This window comes from Pristis pectinata, chromosome 27 (assembly GCF_009764475.1).
Source record: "Pristis pectinata isolate sPriPec2 chromosome 27, sPriPec2.1.pri, whole genome shotgun sequence".
Taxonomy (NCBI): domain Eukaryota; kingdom Metazoa; phylum Chordata; class Chondrichthyes; order Rhinopristiformes; family Pristidae; genus Pristis; species Pristis pectinata.
In genome coordinates, this window is record NC_067431.1 from 1,889,398 (window position 1) to 1,908,870 (window position 19,473).

General features: G+C 41.7%; 1 protein-coding gene across 5 annotated transcripts in view; it reads left to right on the forward strand.

Annotated features, from left to right (window-relative positions):
- arhgap32b (Rho GTPase activating protein 32b) overlaps window positions 1-19,473 on the forward strand; it is a 389,535-nt gene that overhangs the window by 102,070 nt on the left and 267,992 nt on the right. For all 5 annotated transcript variants that reach the window (XM_052039785.1, XM_052039788.1, XM_052039787.1 and 2 more), the window contains exon 2: window positions 2,730-2,795. In XM_052039785.1, coding sequence (XP_051895745.1) covers window positions 2,749-2,795 — 47 coding nt within the window. In that variant the 5' untranslated portion in view covers window positions 2,730-2,748. The remainder of the gene's footprint in view (window positions 1-2,729; window positions 2,796-19,473) is intronic.

The window sequence follows — 19,473 nt, forward strand, 5'->3', positions numbered from 1 at the left end:
CACCTTGAACGCGGTCTGTTCGCAGTTCCAGAGTGGTATTCGGGCAATTACCTGGCACCACCCTCTCTCATGTTATCCATTGAGAAGGCAGACAGTACTTAAGTATAGGGAAGGCACAGAACCTTTGGCCTGAAGTATTAACCCAAAATGTCGACAATTTCTTTCCCCACAGATGCTGCTCGACCTGCTGACTTCCTCCAGCAGATTGTTTGCTGCTCCAGATTCCAGCATCTGCAGTCTCTGGTGTTGACATTAACTCTGTTTCTCTTTCCTCAGATGCTGCCTGAATTGAGTTTTTTTCCAGCATTTTCTGTTTTCCTGATTTCTAGCATCTGCAGATTTTTTTATCTGCATTTATAAAATTTTAATTTTCGGAGGAAAATGGGCTAGAATGATAGAAAAATGGAGGGCTATGTGGGAGAGAAGGGTTAGATAGGTCTTTTTTAAAAATTTTATTTACAGCGCGGTAACAGGCCCTTCCGGCCCAACGAGTCCGCGCCGCCCATTTTAAACCCCAAATTAACCTACCCGTACGTCTTTGGAATGTGGGAGGAAACCGGATCACCCGGAGGAAACCCACGCAGACACGGGAGAACGTACAGACTCCCTACAGACAGCGGGAATCAAACCCCGATCGCTGGCGCTGTAATAGCGTCGCGCTAACCACTACGCTACTGTGCCGCTATTATTGTGCTTAGAGCAGGATAAGATGTAGGCACAACATCGTGGGCTGACAGGCCTGTACTGTGCTATAATGTTCTTAAAAAAAAAAGAAACTGGAGCACCCTGGCAAAGCCCACTTAGTTACACAGAGAATGTGCAAACTCCACACAGACAACACTGGAGGTCAGGTTCAAACCCAGGCTGCTAGAGTTGTGATGTAGCTGCATAACTGCTGTGCCACTGCTGCCCTTGTTGTGATGCTGCTGTTCATGAAACTATCCATCAACAGCATACAAACTGGAAGATGGACCTCAAATATCTGGTTCATCTGAGGCAGGTGAACTCTGTTCTTTCATAACCTGATTCAATTATGGCTAATTTAAGTTAATTAGTTATGGAGGAGCTAGAATTCTGAAATGGAAACATGGAAACAAAACAAACTCAGCAGGTCAGGTGGAATCTGTGGAGAAAGAAACAGTTAACATTTCAGATGGTGGTTGTTTCATCAGAAGAGGGAATGGACCCAAGCAATGAGAGTCTCATCCAGCTGGTTGATGCTAGAAAATTTCGAGGAGAATGATGTTGTGAATTGGATCAAAAGTTTTTAATAATTTGATTAAAATGGCAGGGAATATTACCAAGGTCGCTAGTGACTTTGAGGACTACTTCAATACTGTGGCTGCAATGGGAATTCAAATGTGGATTTGCAGGAAAGGTGGACAAGGATTTAGAAAGTAATACTTTCAAAGATTTAGTACATTGCAGTGTGCATCAAATCTGGGTATCCTATATGGGTGGGAATTGGCTTCTATGTTCTCTCATTTACTGTTTGTAATAGTTTATTATGGGAAGATCTCACAAAGTACCATCCCTGCATGAAGGGAAGGGAATTAAATATAATTAATGCTCCTACACTGTTCTTGTGGCTAGCTCAAAGTCGAGTTTTTTTGCCAGATGCACAAGTATATATCCACAGGTGCAATGAAAAACTTTCAGCAGCATCACAGGCACATAGCATCATATAAGCAGCATAAATTATACACAATTTGGGAGACTCATTGGACTATCTGTTTGCATTCTGGTTAATAGAATTTTAAAGTAAGATTTTAAGGGATGATGATGTATGAAATGATGTGATGTTGACTAGGTACTATTCCTGCATTTCTGGTCTAGCATAATGTGGTGAAATCCAGTGCATTGAGCTGTTACAGACGAGCACTGGATGGCTTGGAGACCGGAGACAGTAGTACAAGTTATAATGGATAGCGTTGGCAGGAGAAATGTGCTTTTTAAATGAGAAATGTAGATGTGTTAAATTACCTTTGCCACCTCTTTGAGGGATCTGGAATTATTCATAATTGGAGAAACAGTGATTTGCATTTGCAACACAATGATTCCTTGATTTTCAGAAGGGATATATCTCTGAACATTTTTTTAAAAAGTGAAATTTTGTAAATTGCAAAGACTAGATGAAATGCATTTTGAGTATTTTGGTACAGTGTATTCCTGTGTGTGTAGAGTGGCATGCTATTTGTTACAGCGAAAAGTAGCTCCGCAAATCAAAGGAATTGCTCATGGAATTAATGCCGTCATAACAAAAATTTGTAAATTGAGCGATCACAAATCAATGAGTTATTGTACCAGATTGTGGTAATTTTACAACCTGTTTAGTGAGAGACTACATGCAGGAAGTTGACGATTCTAAATATAAAGCAATGCCTGCACTGACTCGGTGAAGATGGGGCACTGAATGCTTATTGACATTTGACCATCAGTGGGCTTTAACTGACACTTCAAAATAATCAAACTGGTTATTGTAATGGGCAGCTTTTGTTCTATTATATGAAACTCAGTCCTGCAGAGATTGATTTGAGTGCTTTATTGACTGTTGCATCTGAAGGTATTAGCAGGACATGGTTCTGAGTGCCTTAGAGTTGGTAGAAAAATTACTTTAGCCCAAATTTTGACATGCATCTTGGCTTGATCAAACATTTCTGATGCTGCTTTATAAAATAGTGTTTCTGTGCAATATGACTAGTGGCTCTCTCTCTCTCTTCATTCTTCAGGTTTTTGCAACAGTGTGACATGGAGGGTGCTACTGGCATTGGAGGGGCTTCAGATGATTTTGTAAGGTGAGTGTAAAACACTGACAAAGTTTGCAAAGGCAGTTTCTTCAACAAAGACTACAAAAATGTAAGAAAACAGAAAAATTATCCCACAGAATGAATTATCTTTGTTGAATAGATTACACAAGTGCCAGAGGAACTGGTGCAGCGATAGGTTGCAGGTGGTACCATTGCAGAGGGAGACTTTCAGAGACTATTACTGTGCAAGGGTTTTTTTTGAGTTGGTGACTTGGAATTCAATACTTATGGAGGGAATGTTGGAAAACTACTCTAGGAACCTAGTTGGAAAAAGGACTACTTGAGAATATATAGCAACAATTGAAAATTATTGGAACCATACATTTGGGCAAGATTGAAGTGAACCGCACAGATCATAGACTTAGAACGTAGTCTGTGGACAGAATACACAGGTATCCATTAGCCAACCAGTCAGAAGTATGGTTTTATTGAAATGGGGTTAAGGTTAGGCCCCAAACATCATTATCTTTGGGCACCGTGATTTCCCTTAGAATTGTCAGCTGTGGCATGCTTGAACCTCTGGTGGGGCATGTCCACTAATGCACAGCCAATGTGATATCAGCTGGAATTATGCAAAACAAACACATCATACTTTCACTATCCAGTGTTGCTTTGACCACAACATTATCATTTTGGAGCTCAGTGATTCAGCCAACATAATTTCTCACATGTCCGCAGCAGGAAGGATCCTTCACAAGTGCAAAATAAAGTGCATTATACGTTACTTAGAGGTTAGTTGCAAGCTGCTCTTTCTTTTCTGTCTGATTTTCTATATTAAATGCTTTCCATAATTGCTTCATATTTCAGAAGCTAACAGGCAATGTTTATAGGAACAGGAGGTGAAGAACATCTTGTGGGCTCCTAAGAATGTCAATTTCTTGCAGATGTATGTTTGTTTATAAGGAATTTCTTTGATACTGTTGAGGAAATGAGCAGAGAGTACAGAGCAGGGTAAGCTGCTGGAGGACGGATAGAAAGGTTTCAAGCTGGAGATTTCTAGGATGTTTGTGAACAAGTCTGTGAGTATTGATGTGTGGGTAGTTCATGCTTTAATCTTTACTGAAAGCTACTTCCTGTTATAAATGCAGTATCACTTGGATGAGAACTGCATTAACCAGTGCCTGTCAAAGGGGCCATGTCAAAGAACTTGGGAATCTGAATCCTTCTCGGCTAGAGCTGGAGAGATGTGCAACATTTTGAAGTTTACAGACCATTGTTGTTTAAAAGTTGTGAGGCATCTTCTACAAAGAGAATCAACTGCATGTTGTTCTTTTGTTGCTGGAGAACAGGAGGAGGAGAGATCATACAGTTTTGACAGCATTGGAGACTTACCTGTGCTTCAGATGCCAATGATTACACATACTGACTGCCCTAATATGGAACCAAAGTAGTTCCATACCCTAAACTTCCAGCTTGTATGTGACCACGGGCAGGGAGTCTGGTACATTTTGTTCTATAGCAGTCTTCATTGAAACATCACAGCAAACTGAGATGCTGTGAGGTTTCAATGTTTACTAAAACTCTGGCTGTTGCGTCCAGTGTGCAGTCTATTCGTGTGATTTTAGCATGCCTTCTGTGCAATGACAGCTAATGGAGGAACATGGTAGTATGCATTAGGAAGAGTGCTGCATACTGCACAACCTTGCCATCATCAGGGTGTGGCCTTTGCCACCAGCTATTTGTGAGAATTTAAGAATATAAGAAATAAGAACAGGAGTAGAACATTGGACTTCCAAGCTTACATGGCTGATCTTTCACCTTGGGCACCATTTTCATCCCCTATCCCCATATCCCTTGGCACCTTTAATATCCAAAAATCTACCTATCTGCACTTTGTATGCTATTGGTGACTGAGCATTCACAGCCCTCAGTTGAAGAGAATTCCAAATGGTTATCTTCTGAATGAAGAAATTCCTCCTCATTCCAATCCTAAATGGCCTATTTTAAGACTGTTTTTCCTGCTTCTAGACTCCATAGTTGGGGGAAACATCCTCCTCGCGTTCCTGCTATCCCAGAAACCAGTCTGGTGATTCTTCACTGTACTTGCACTATATCAAGTATATCCCTTTTTGGGTAACGAAATTGGACACAGTTCACTAGTTGTAGCCTCACCAAAGCATTGTATAATTGTAGCAAGATATCCTTATTCCTCTGTCATGATCTGACTGAATGGCAACACAGGCTCAAGTGGCCAACTGGTTTAACCTTGCATAAATGATTGCCCAGATTTTCTTCCTCCCTTCCTCATCATCTCCTCTCTGGCCAGAGGATTTGAGTACAGGAATAATGATCAAAATAAACAAACTGCTGGAGGAACTCGGCGGGTCAAGCAGCATCTTTGGAGGCAAAGGGATGATCAATGCTTTGGATTGTGACCCTGCATCAGGAATAAGCAAGTATGCAGTACTCTTCCTACTGCATACTCCAGTGCTCTTCCAATAGCAGTCAATGCACAGAAGGCATGCTTGGGCTAGGCTAGCCAATGGGTTTCTGTCAGATTTGCTAAAATCTAAAGTATTCCTTCTCTGAGAGTTATGAAATATCTCCATAAATGTGGACCTACTGTTCATCCTTTTGGTCCCTTTTCCCAGTCCCGTTTAGCCAACTCTTATCTTCATACTGTTGTAGTTGCCTTTTTTTTTACCTAAAAGAAGAATAGCGGTTTCGGGTCCAAGGTTGCCACGCTCAAACTGAATTTGAAATTCTATTGTGTTGTGATCACATCCCTAGGGAATCTTTGAGGTTATTAATTAATCTTGTTTCTTTTTGATTAGGTTGTGTATGAAGAATTTATCCAAGTATAATGTAAGATTTCAGGCACAGTAGTGTAGTGGTTGGCGTCATGCTATTACAGCGCCAGAGACCTGGGTTCAATTCTGACCGCTGTCTGTAAGGAGTTTGTATGTTCTTCCCATGTCTGTGTGGGTTTCCTCTGGGTGCTCCGGTTTCCTCCCAGATTCCAAAGATGTACAGGTTAGTAAGTTGTGGGCATGCTATGCTGGCACCGGAGGTGTGGCGACACTTGCGGACTACCCCCAGAACACTCTATGCAAAAGATTCATTTCACTGTGTGTTTCGATGTACATGTGCCTAATAAAGATATCTGATCTTAACTAAAACCCCAACTCCCCACTTTGCAACAATTCCACACTACTTCTGGCAGATCGTCACAGCGTCTACTTAATCATGAGGCATCTCCTAAATGAATATTCAGTAAGGAATTTATAAATTAAATTATGGTATAGCACATACAAAGGTGAACTAATTGCCCTCATGTCTTCCCTTAGTGCCAGTTTTCAATGTGCTGTTGCCTGTCTTAGTGCCCTTTCACATTGCTCACCAGTGGCTGTGACATGGCTGGTCGAAGGATCCTACCCTTTAATGGAGGAGACAGCAGATAGATTGGAGATCAACCACAAGCAGTTCTTGGAGACACGACACTGCAGATGCTGGAATCTGGGGCAAAAAACAAAGTGCTGGAGGAAGTTGGTTAGCATTTGTGAAGAGATAAATAAGTGGTTGAAAAGCTTATGAATAGATTGAGAGAGAGAACTCTGGGTTGATCTTGGAGTATTATGAACAAGTCTGGCCACACTTTCTTGGAAAGATTTAAAGAACTTGGGTTGAAGAGAAGGTTTACCTGAGATAAAGACATTAGTTATTAATTACTAGTTATTGGTCATCAAGAGAGGGTTGGAAAGTTTAGGATCATTTTCCTTGTAGACTTAATTGAGATTTTTGAGATGCATTGGGGTAACCAAAGATCATAGCTGTAAAATCATTGATGAAAGATCCAAATAAAAAAATTGAAATTTTTCACTCATAAAATTATTTGAATCTGTAGCACTTATTGGAAATAATTTTAAAGAGGATTTGACAGATACATGAAAATAAAGAACTAACATGGTTATGGCAGCAAGGGACCAAAATCAGTTGGTATTTCAAGGAGTCAGCTCAAGTACGATGGGTTCATTGGTTACCTTCTGTTCTGTACATTTGATTTTCAGAGGGATGTAATGGTAGGGAGAGATGGGAGGTTTCTGAAAGGCTTGATTTAACAGAATGGGGAAATGGGTGCAAAGTGCAGATAGAGTATGTTGCTTCATTTTGGGTGGAAAACTTGGAACAGGAACGTATGCTTAATGTGCAGGCAGTGAAACAGATCTCCGAGCTTAAATTTCTACTATTTTCTGGAGGTTGATAAAGCATTGAAAAAGATTATAACTTATAATGAAAGGTAAAAATGCAGGAGTAAGGACAATGTGTACTTTGTAGAAAACATCTGGTATCTACAATTAGTACACCACATGTAATTTAGGGCAGAGAGTGCAGAATCTGGAAGAACAAACAATATACTGGAGGAGCTCATCGGGTCGATCAGCATCTGTAGGGGGGAATGAAATTGTTGACATATTGGATCGCAATGCTGCATCAGTCCTGCAGGATTTCGACTCAAAACGTGGACAATTTCTTTCCCCCCACAGATGTTGCTTGACCCACTGAGTTCCTCCAGCAGAATGTTTGTTGATATAGTTTAGGGCACATGATTGCAGAAAGGACATTGAAGTTTCTGAAGGATGATGTGGGATGTTGATTGGGATGGATTTTAGAGAGGGTTCAAATAACAGGAATAAATAGAGCAAACAAGGGTAAGGGGGAAAAATGACAGTGAACAGGGGAAGTGCTCTTTTGAGATCATGAATGGGTTCACAATTTATGATTGAGAAATCATTTCTTTGGGAGTTATTGAGGCTGAAATATCTGCATCATTTAAGGGAAAATGTAATTATTTAAAGTAAAGTGCAGTTAAACTGACAGCTGGACTGGGGGATTGATTTTAGAAAGCACTAGCAAATGACTCGGCACAGGAAGAATAGGTTGAATGGCCTCATCTTGTTTTGCACCCGGTAATTATGCAGCAGCTTTCCATTGAACTGTCTGTTGCTGCGTAGACCTGTCTATCTGAAGGGGTTACCAGTATTGTATTTCCAACAGTAAGGAAGGTTATTAGTGGAGTTTATAGATGGTGCTGTGTATAGGGCCACAACAGAAAAGTCCTGGGTTTAGCAGTCTCAAGGGGCCAAACTGTCTCCTATAACCTTGAACACTGAAGGTAATGAAAAAGGAACACGAGAGAATAATTTAGAATCTGTGAGTTACCTGTTCCTGAGATCTGACAATTCAACTGTAAAGACACCATGCTAGATGATTCAGAAAAAAACGCATAAAAGCTGAATGTTTTCAGAAACCTATCTGTTCACACTTTAGTGTTAGAGAACAAACGTATGTATCCAAGTTTCCTGACATTTCCTCCCCCCTGTTCATCCTCAAAAACTACTGTCCTGTACAGCATCAACTTATCTGGAATCCCTCAAATTCACTTGTGTATGCTGATTGGTGAATAAAATCTGGGAAGGACTGAATTACTGTAACTCAGTATCTTATGTGTAACGTGTCTGTCACAGTACTTTAGAGGAACTGTCAATGGGCTGGCATCAGGTGGGCCCTAGGCAAACAATGTGGGGGTGGGGAGAAGGGTGTGGATTCAACTCAAGTTGAGATTTTGCCTCAGATGTTTAGCTGCAGCATTTTTTTTGTTTAGGTCATCAGAGTAAAATGAGTAATGTCATCACAGGTTCTTTTTAAGGCTATCCTGGGAATTCACAGCCATGCCTCATGACCCCCTGGGTGACACAGTAGTGCAGTGAGTAGAGCCACTGCCTCTCAGCTCCAGCAACCCAGCTTCAGTCCTGACCACTGCTTCTGTCCCCATGGAGTTTGCATATTCTCCTTGCAACCATGTGGTTCCTCTAGTTGCTCTGGTTTCTTCCCCATCCCAAAAATGTGCTGGTTGGGAGGTGAATTGGCCACTGCAAATTGCCCCTGGTCTGTAGGTGAGTGGTAGAATCCAGGGAGAGTTGATGGGAATGTGGGGAGAATAAAGTGGCATTAGTGCAAATATGTATTTGATGGTCAATGTGAACTTGGTGTGCCGAAGGGCCATCACTGTTCTGTGACTGACTCTGTGACCTTTACTGCTTTTGTGGGGAGAACTGAAGTCCTGAATCCATGGCAGAGCAACATGCTTTTCCTTTACAGGAAGTCCCATGCGATATAAGGTTCTCGGCAACCTACCCTGCGATGAATTAGCCGATTGCCAGAGGCTGCAGGATGTGATTGTGATCCCTTGAGCAGCCAGTGGTGCTTATCACACTTGTGCTTAAAAATGATAGAAATGTTAGAGCTGTTTACACTTGTGATCTCAGTCTGAAGTTTATCTAAGCTTTCAACAACTCTTGGGTTTTGTGAATATGCATTTTGGAGTTTATTAGATTAGAATGTTTATATTTCTGATAGCAAACAAATTATCAGGTAGCATTTGAACTTGGTCACACAGAATTTATAAGGTAAAAGCTATTTTAATACTGTTGATACTAAGTACCATAGCTTGGATCCTGTAAGAGGGAATAAACTGGAATACAGAAGGTTAGTGTGCTACTATGAAGATTTATATACTTTAAGTGTGAAGAGTTCCCTATAAACAGGATTGTGGAATGAAAGCAAATACTCTCATAACTTGTGGGAACAGGCTCTCAGAGCCTCAGGAAGTGGGAGTTAGTGAAACCACTGGTGGAGTGTGTGGCTTTGGCAGAGTCTGCTGGCAGCTGTTGCTGTCACCTTCAATGTTGTTCTTTGTAGTAATCTCTTAATGGGTGTAAGTAGACCCTGATTTTTATAATGCTAATGAATTGGTGCATGTTGGACATTTAACTTATGAATATTTGACTCTTTTTGTCTGTTACCAGCCTGCATTTGTTCTCTTGGAAGCTGAAAAGGTGAATGGAAATCTGTGGATGTGTGAAATCATCCTTCGTTTCAATTGATGGTGAAAGATTTCCTTCTATGATCTGTAATGTATTTCTTGCAGTTAAAAAAAAATCTGTTGTGGTTGATATCCAATGGAAATGTACTCGTACACCCTCTGGTTTAAAAAAAGTGGTTTGAAAACCCATTCCTGCAAAATATTTTCATGGCACCTGCAATGAATGTGGAACGAAGCACTCAGTATCCCTGGGAACTGCCACACTGCTGGTTCTTGTTGGCTGTACAAGATGCAGAGCTTGGATTATGAAAAGTTACTGACTAAGGATCAACTTGTGTTTATTGCATAGGAGGAGGATTGTTGTGATATTCAGAAGGTTGTGAATCTTAAAGTAAAAATGGTTCTTAATATTTTGAAGTGCTGTTAGCAACATGGATTATCATGCATCTCGACTAACTTAAGGTATCGAGTGAACCAAATATGAGATGCACCTGCAGCAGCTGGCGCTCTTGCTAAACTGCTAAAACCAGTAGATTTAATCTGATTGCAGTAAACTTGAAGCAAATTTGCCCTTTTGTTTGTAAGTAACTAAAAGTAAACAGTGAAGTTTTCCAATAATTAGAAATGTCACTTTGGAGCAGTTTTAGAAAATGTAGGTCTGAACTCCATATCTTTTTGTTAGTTCTAGAGACGTATTTAATAATGGAGGTTAAATAAATGGAGGATTTGGTTCTGTAAAGTAATAACTTCCAGCAGTTGGACAGTGGTAAAAGAATCCTTTCATGATGGTGAAATACATTTGTTGGGTTTGATGTCTGGGTAAATGTTTAAATGTTTTGACGGAGATAACAGGGAGCTGGTTCACTGTACTGTGGTGGATATGCTGACACCTCATTAATATTGCACACCCTCTACACTGGGGAAGGCTCATGTTGTGATCAGGTTGGCAAGTTATTCAGACTACTCAGAATTCTGTGTTTATGGGCAGTTGGTCTGTTTTCTATCAGTGTTGTGTAACCAAATCCCATGATTGCAAATAACAAAGTAATGTTTGCAACAAATTGTCATATTGCATAATTCCTTATGACATAGGGGGCCATTCAGCTGATCACGTTTATGCCACTCTTGGAGCAATCTCATCAGTTCCATTCCCAACAACTTTACCGGCAGGCACGGTAATGTAGCGGTTAGCGCAACACTATTACAGCGACAGTGACCCGGGTTCAATTCCAGCCGCTGTCTGTAAGGAGTTTGTACGTTCTCCCCATATGTCTGCGTGGGTTTCCTCCGGGTGCTCTTGTTTCCTCCCACATTCCAAAGACTTACGGGTTAGGAAGTTGTGGGCATGCTACGTTGGCGCTGGAAGGGTGGTGACACTTGTGGGCTGCCTCCAGAGCACTCTATGCAAAAGATGCATTTCACTGTGTTTTGATGTACATGTGACTAATAAAGATATCTTGTATCTTATGTATTCTCTCACATAGCCATTAGCACCTGATTTGCATACTACCCACCTCCCTGCTGGCTCATTTACAATGGACAATTCACCTACCAGATCTACTTTTGGGATGTGGGAGGGAAACTGGACTCAAAAGAAACGCATCAGAGAGAGTGCAGATTTCACAGACAGTACCTGAGGTCAGAATCAAACATGGGTTGCTGGAACTGTGCAGTAGCAACAGCACTAATTGCTTCACCACAGAAGATGTACTATTCTATTAGCTTATTAGGACTTTTCCCTTATCTTCAGCCTGGTGGCATTGAGATAAATTGTAGTACCCCTATCTTTGTTCTCCACTCTGTCCCTACCATAGCTTGCTTTGCATGGTTCAATACCACATTAGTGGGTTTATCTTTAATTCACTGAGAGAGCTAGTGAGGGACCTAGTTGTTTTCTGATTGCTTTTGACTCAACATAATTATCCATCATAATGATCTTCCTAACCAATGGAGAGTGCTGTTTTTTGTTGCCAGATTCAAAACATTGCTGTCCTTTGTCATAGACTATGTCATTCAGATGTGGGGGTTTTGAAGTATGTGATTCGCATAGCCTAAAGTAAAATTTCACAGTTGGGGCAGTTGGGTGCTTAGGATTGAACTGGACTCCAAAATTAATTAAATTCAGAGCCAAAACAAACTACACGTTCCTGTAGCAATGATTCACATTTGAATTGTTACATGTTTTGTTAATATGCTGCATGTAAGAAATACTGGTAACATTCAGTGATGAATATTATGCATTACCAATCTGCTGACACTGTTTCCCTTTTGAGATTTTGAGCACTTCCGACAAACTGGCATGTGATGGAAAATGGAATCTAACATTGCTGGAAGCTGGAAAATTCCTGATAAAACTGAATGATTAAGGTATTACAGAACATAGAACAGTACAGCACAGAACAGGCCCTTTGGCCCACAATGTTGTGCTGACATAGCTATTCTGTCCTGCCTACAGAATGCCCATATCCCTCTATTTTCCTCTCATTCATGTGCCCAGCCAAGCCCTTCCTGAAACCCCCCCAATGAGTTTGCTGCCTCCACCCAATCAGGCAACACATTCCAGGCATCCACCACTCTCTCAGTACAAAAAAAAATACCCCTCACGTCTATTCTGAACCTACCCCCTTTCTCCTTAAGTGCATGCCCTCTGGTATTGGATCGTGCAATAATGGGAAAAAGATATTGCTTGTCCACCCTATCTATGCCCCTCATCATTTTATACACCTCCAACAGATCACCCCTTGGCCTCTGCCACTCCAGAGAAAAGAGCCCAAGTTTGTCCAACTCCTGATAGCACATGCCCTCTAATCCAGGCAACATCCTAGTAAACCTCCGCTGCACCCCCTCTAAAGCCTCGACATCCTTCCTATAGTGAGGTGACCAGAATTGCACGCAATACTCTAAATATGGCCTAACCAGATTTCTATACAGATGTATCATAACTTCTTGACACCTATACTCAGTAAATTAATAAATGCAAGCATTCCATAAGCTGCCTTAACCACCCTGTCTACCTGTGTAGTCACTTTCAATGAGTCATGGACTTGCACCCCAAGGTCTCTCTGCTCTTCAACACTGTTAAGGGTCTTGCCCTTAAGAGTGTACTGCCTCTTGACATTAGTCCTACCAAGGTGCAACACCTCACATTTATCTGGGTTAAACTCCATCTGCCATTTCTCTGCCCACATGTGCAGCTGATCTACATCAAGCTGTATCCGTTGCCAGTCTTCCACATTGTTCACAACTCCACCAATCTTGGTATCGTCTGCAAACTTACCAACCCATCCATCAACCTATTCATCAGAAACAGCAGAGGCCCCAGTACAGATCCCTGTGGAACACCACTACTCACAGGCCTCCAGCCTGAATAAGTCCCTTCAACCACCACCCTTTGTCTTCTACACACAAGCCAGTTCTGGATCCACACAGCCAATTTTCCACTGACCCCATGCATCTGAACTTTCTTGATTAACCTGTTATGTGGGACCTTGTCAAATGCCTTACTGAAGTCCCTATAGATGACATCCACAGCTCTACCTTCATCAATCTCTCTCATCTTTTATCTTATGTCTTTAATATTATGTTTTTAATCTTTTTAAGAACTGCTTGAGCAATTCTTTCCATCAGCAGAACATGTAAAAAGATGCAGTTCATTGTGTGTTTAATGTGTGCCTGTCCTGTCTTCTGTTCTCAGCAACTGCATTATGTGATGAGAATTCTCTTAAGAATGCTTGGTTATTTTTGCTTCACACAAAAGTTGCTTTCAAATTAATAAAGAACAGGGAGTGCTGTAAGTGTGATCACAAGGATATTTTGAAGCTATGATTTTGTACAAATTGTTGATTCAAGTTTCTAAAGGATTTATAAATAGATAAAGCTCACTTAAGCCATCTTGAGTTTATTTCTCCCTTAAGTTTAAATATCAGTGGCTCTGCATTGATACATTTAATTACAATTTTCCAGTCCCACCTGATTTCCACTGGTGTTTAAGTCTGATTATCATTCTTATTATCTATTAATTATAGTAACATTTGCTTAATGAGATTGGTTGGTTTACAGCATTGGCAACAATTCAGAGGTTTGATTCTCTCCATAAATGGACATCGATGACACCTTGGATAATTACCAAATTAATTCCATTTGGTATAGAATGCGCAATTGGGATTTGCATTTGCTGCAAATTAAAATTCAAAATTAAATTAACGTTCAATAACAATTCTTATTTGTTCAAATTCCAAAGTTAGTGTTACTACAATTGTGGGACATCATTGGCTCAAGATGTGCTTCCTGGTACAGTTTTTTTTACATGGTCATACATAAGGTCTCACTTGAAATTATTGCATGTTATCATGCATCACCCAGAAGTTATCAGCTAAAGAAGCTTCACATCCTGTGGTCTGAAGGAGTTTGTATCACAGTTTCACTGTAAATTCGTTGATGTGTTTTACAAACTAATGGTAAGGTGAATATAGCTTCGAACGATTTGATCTTGTTTGGGAATTAAGGGAATATATATGTTATTCCTGGCTTTTGGGGAAGTTATTGGAAGTACCAGGTGGTGCTGCCAGCTTTCTGTTTGCACTGCAAGGTGGTGTGTACAGCATTCAGATCCACCTTAAAACTGAATAATGAATGTTTTAAAATCACGAACAGCAATTACTTTCCAGTATTCTGGGGGAACATATTTGTGTGATGGGATTCAAGTTGCTGAACTAAGATGTGATGTCCTTAGGCTATTGTTGACCTGGCACAAAACTACTCGAAGAGTGTGCTGTACCTCTTTAGCACAAGTTAAGTTTCATTTACATTCCTGGTTTTGATTTTGAGTTCTACAAGCCATTGATAGTTAAGTGTCATCTTCATCTGGGCGACTGATGGATTAAAGCCACTTTGGGGACATTTGTCCAGTGATGTGCGGAGCCTTTTGGCAAATTTGGTCCCTGTGTGTCAAGTGATTCCAGTGAAGTAGGGTTTCTCAGCCCGTCTCTGCCAGAACCTGGCAGCAAGCCCTGGGGACCTAGGCAACGCCATCTGAATGGCATTTGTTTGGTTTCATTCCTTCAATGATGTGGATCAGGTGATATCAAGTGTTGTATTCACACCTTGATTTTATACGCCATTTGATACGATCATACCTGACCTAATTTATATTGCTGTCTTTTCCTTCCCTTAACTCTTTAATACTTCAGATGAAAGAGGATCTATTGTTTTCAGAGCTTTCTTTTCCTGCAACTTGAATATTTTTTTGTAAATTTGTTAAAACAGTATGGCCCTGACGCTCCATAGTAAACCTCAAGATAATCCTGGAGACTGCAAGAGTTTACTGGAAGTTTTGTAGTTAATCATTGAAGATCAAAAGGAACCCCAAACAGTTTGAGCAATGTGCTGCTAAAGTTATGCTTTGATTCATAACATTATGTATTTTTTACAAACAGAGACTGAAAACTTGCTCCTGGGTGTGCTGAGGCACTCAAGGTTAGTTCAACAATGTTTGTGAACAGTGGCACATTCATGTGATCTGTCTCATTGTTAAATACAACATGATCAATGACCACTAATAAGAGAGACTTGGATTTATATTGTGCTTTTCAAGTTTTTGTCAGGGCACCCCAAAGTGTTTTTACATCTAATTAAACACTTCTGAAACTAAAAAATAAACTGCTGGAAGAACTCAGTGGGTCAAGCAGCATTTGTGGAGGCAGAGGGATTGTCGATGTTTCATGTTGAGATTCTGCATCAGGACTGAGTGTGTCGGGGTAAGGTAGCTGGAATATAAAAATGAGAGGGTGGGGTGAGACAGGCTGGTAGGTGATAGGTGGAAACGGTCTGTCAAATTTGAAGTTGCAGAAAAGAAAGTCCTTCTAAAGATAGCTGTTACTTCATCTGAAGTATTAAAGAGATAAGGGGAGTAAAAGACAGCAATATGAATTAGGTCACAGGTCAGCTATGATCATATCAAATGACGAACAAAATCAAAGTGTGAATGGCTCCTCCTGTTCCTAAAAGCAGCACTTGACATCACCTGACCCACATGGGGGAAAAAAACAAACAAATGCCATTCAGATGGCGTTGCCTAGGTCCCCAGGGCTTGCTGTTAGGTTTTGGCAGAGACGGGCTGAGAAACCCTACTTCGCTGGAATCACTTGACACACAGGGACCGAATTTGCCAAAAAGGCTCTGCACATCACTGGACAAATGTCCCCAAAGTGGCTTTAATCTATCAGTCTTCCAGATGAAGACGACACTTAACTATCAATGGTTTGTAGCACACAAAGTCAAAAACCAAGAATGTAAATGGAACTTAGTCTGTGCCAAAAAGATACAGCGCACACTTTGGGTAGTCTTGTGCCAGGTCAACAATAGCCCCAGAACATCATACTTTGGTTCAGCTGAACTTGAATGCCATCATAGAAATATGTTCCCCAGAATACTAGAAAATAGTTGTCGTTGGTGATTTTAAAATATTCATCATTTAGTTGTTTTTAAGTGGATCTGAATGCCATACACACCACCTTGCAATGCAAACAAAAGGCTGGCAGCATCACCTGATATTTCCGAATAATTCCCAAAAAAGCCAGGAATAAGTTGTGAACATACTCCCTTAATTCCCAAACAAGCTCAGCATTTGTTTCTAAACTATATCTGCCTTACATTTAATTTGTAAAACATTTGCAGATTTAAAGTGAAACAGTGATGTACTTTAGAAACTGTACTGGCACTGTCCCTTCCATTTCCTTGCCTGGTTCCATCTGTCCATCATCCCCCCCCTCCGCTCCCCAAAATCTGGTTCCACCCATTGCCTACCAGCCTCTGTCTCTCATCTCCCCCTCACTTCTACACACTGGCTATCTTCCTCTGCATTCTCAGTCCCGATGCAGGGTCTCAAACTGAAATGTTGACCATCCCCCTGCCTCCATAGGTGCTGATTGACCTATGTTCTTCCAGCAGTTTATTTTTTGCTCCAGATTCCAGCATCCGTAGTCGCTTGCATCTTGTGTAGTCAATAAAACTCAGCAGGCAATTTCCGTGGAGCAACTTCCACAAACAGTAATGTAATCAAGGTCAAGTAATGGTTTTAAGTAATGTTGCATGAGGAATAAGTATTGGGTGGGACATGACAGATAACTCCCTCAGTTGTCTTTGCAAGGGTGCCATGGAATCCCAGAGACTCATTAGGGTGTTGATTCTGCATTGTATCTAAAAGGCAGGCAATCTTGACTTAGAATTCACTATCTGAAATAGTGGTGGAGGCAGTTCAGTAATGACTTTAAGATTGTGTGAGTATAGGCGAAGAACTAGTGATATGGAGTGTGCCTCGGATCAGTGGATCCCTCTTGTGCTGCAATGATTCTATGAATGATGGAGCATTAACTCAGTGTTGCACTGGAGTAGCAGATTGCATCATTGAGCTTGTGTCTGGAATAGGATTCAAACCTGGAACTTTTCTACTCAGGTGCAGGAGTGCTACCAACTGAGCCATTCAAATTTCATGTGAAACTACCTCTTGGAAAGTGCCCAACCAGAATTGACGGTAGTAGCCATTTACCATTCAAATCTTATAAGCTCAATAATGTCAAGGCCAGAGCAATCTGTCCTGCTGAACTTGGTACTATTTTCTCCAACACTTGTATACTGATTGCAGCATGTATTTTCTATAGCAATTTGCAAAACTTCAACACTATGATGTCTCCTGCAGTTTGAGATCAACCGAACTGCTCTTACAAAATACTAGCCTAGCATCACTTCTTAAGCATAGGCATAAAAATTGCAGTTCCTGGAAATCTGAAATTAAAACAAGTCCGGCAACATCTGGCTAATGACCTTTCATCAGTATGAAGAAAATTTATTGAACATGCTTTAGTTTTTCATTTTTGGGATTTTGGTGTCACTGGCAAGGCCAGCATTTATTGGCCATGCCCAAATACCCTTGAGTTGCTGCAACTCGAAAGCAATTAGGATGGCCAGTACTCCCTCCCCTATCTTGATCTCTCTGTCTCTATCTTGGGAGATAGATTATCCACCAACATCTTCTACAAACCCACTGACTCCCACAATTACCTTGACTCCACCTCTTCCCTCCCTGTCACTTGCAAGGATGCTATTTCCTTCTCTCAGTTCCTCTGTCTCTGTCGCAACTGTCCTCATGATGAGGCTTTCCATTACAGGACATCGGAGATGTCCTCTTTTTTTTTCCCCAGAAAACAGTGATTTCTCTCCCCCCCACCCCCACCACTGCTATTGATGCGGCGCTCACCCGCATCTCTTCTGTTTTCTGCATGTCTGCCCTCATCCCATCTCCCCACAGACATAACAAGGATAGTGTTCCCCTTATCCTCACCACCCCACAAGCCTCCACATCCAATGTATCATTCTCTGCAACTTCCGCCATCTCCAACGGGATCCAACCACCAGGCACATCTTCCCTTTCCCTTCCCTCCCCTCTCAGCTTTCCATAGGGATTGCTTTCTCTGTGACTCCCTTGTCCGCCCGTTTTTCCCCACCAATCCCCCTCCAGGCACTTATCCCTGCAGCCGTGCTAAGTGTTACACCTGCCCCTACACCTCATCCCTCACCACCATTCAGGGCCCTAAACAGTCCTTCTCGGAGAGGCATCGGTGTTATTTATTGCATCTGGTGCTCCCAGTGTGGCCTCTTCTACATCAGTGAGACCCAATGCAGATTGGGGGGGTTACTTTGTCGAGCACCTTTGCTCCATCTGTCGTAACAGCCAAGATCTCCTGGTGGCCAGCCATTTTAATTCCACTTCCCATTCCCATGCCGACATGTCTGTCCACAGCCACCTCTACTGCCAAGTTGAGGCTAGACGCAGATTAGGGGAACAGCACCTTGTATTCCGCCTTGGTAGTCTCCAACCTGATATCATGAACATCGATTTCTCTAACCTTCGGTAACCACTCCCCTCTGATCCCCTTTGTTTCCCTTATCCCACCAGCCTCATCACCCCCTTCTTTTTCCCCTCTCCTGCCCACTCGATCTGCCCATTGCCTACACATTTCCTCACAATGGTTCCCCTTCTCACCTCCTTCCCTTTATTCAATGGTCTGCTGTTCTCTCTTATCAGATTCCATCTTCTTCAGCCCTTTGTCACTTCCACCTATCACCTCCCAGCTTCTTGCATCATTCCCACTTTTCCCCCTCCCCCACCTGCCTATCTTTCACCTCTCACCTGGATTCACCTGTCAGCTCGTGCTCCTCCCCTCCTCCCACCCTTTCATACTGGCTATCTCCCCTCTTTCTTTCCAGTCCTGATGAAGGGTCTCAACCTGAAATGTTGACTGTCTATTTCCCTCACTAGATGTTGCCGTACCTGCTAAGTTCCTCCAGCATTTTGTATGTTGGCCAATAAACTAATGCAGTCTTCTAGTGTTGGGGCGGAGGGGAGTTCTAGGATTTAGATCCAGTGATATGCATTAGCTGCATCTTGGCTGGGAACCTGCAGCTGATGGTGTTCCGCTGTGCCTGCTCCCCTTGTCCTCGCTGATGGTAGAGGAGTTTGGGTTTGGGACATACTGCAGCAGCATCCTGGACAAATGCCCACATTGCATTTTATAGATAGTACATAATGCAGTCACTGTGTTCCAGTGGCAGAGGGATTAATGGTTAGGGTGGTTGGTGGGGCGCCAGTGAAGCAGGTTGCTCAGTTTTGGATTGTGTCCAGCTTCTTGAGAGTTGTTGGAGCTGCACTCTTGCACAAGGTTCCTGACTGTGCTTTGAAAGTGGTTGAAATACTTGGGGTGATGGGAGATGAATCACTAGTTGCAGCATATCTGACCTGCTTTTGATGCCATAGTATATATGTGACTGGATCAGCTGAGCTTCTGA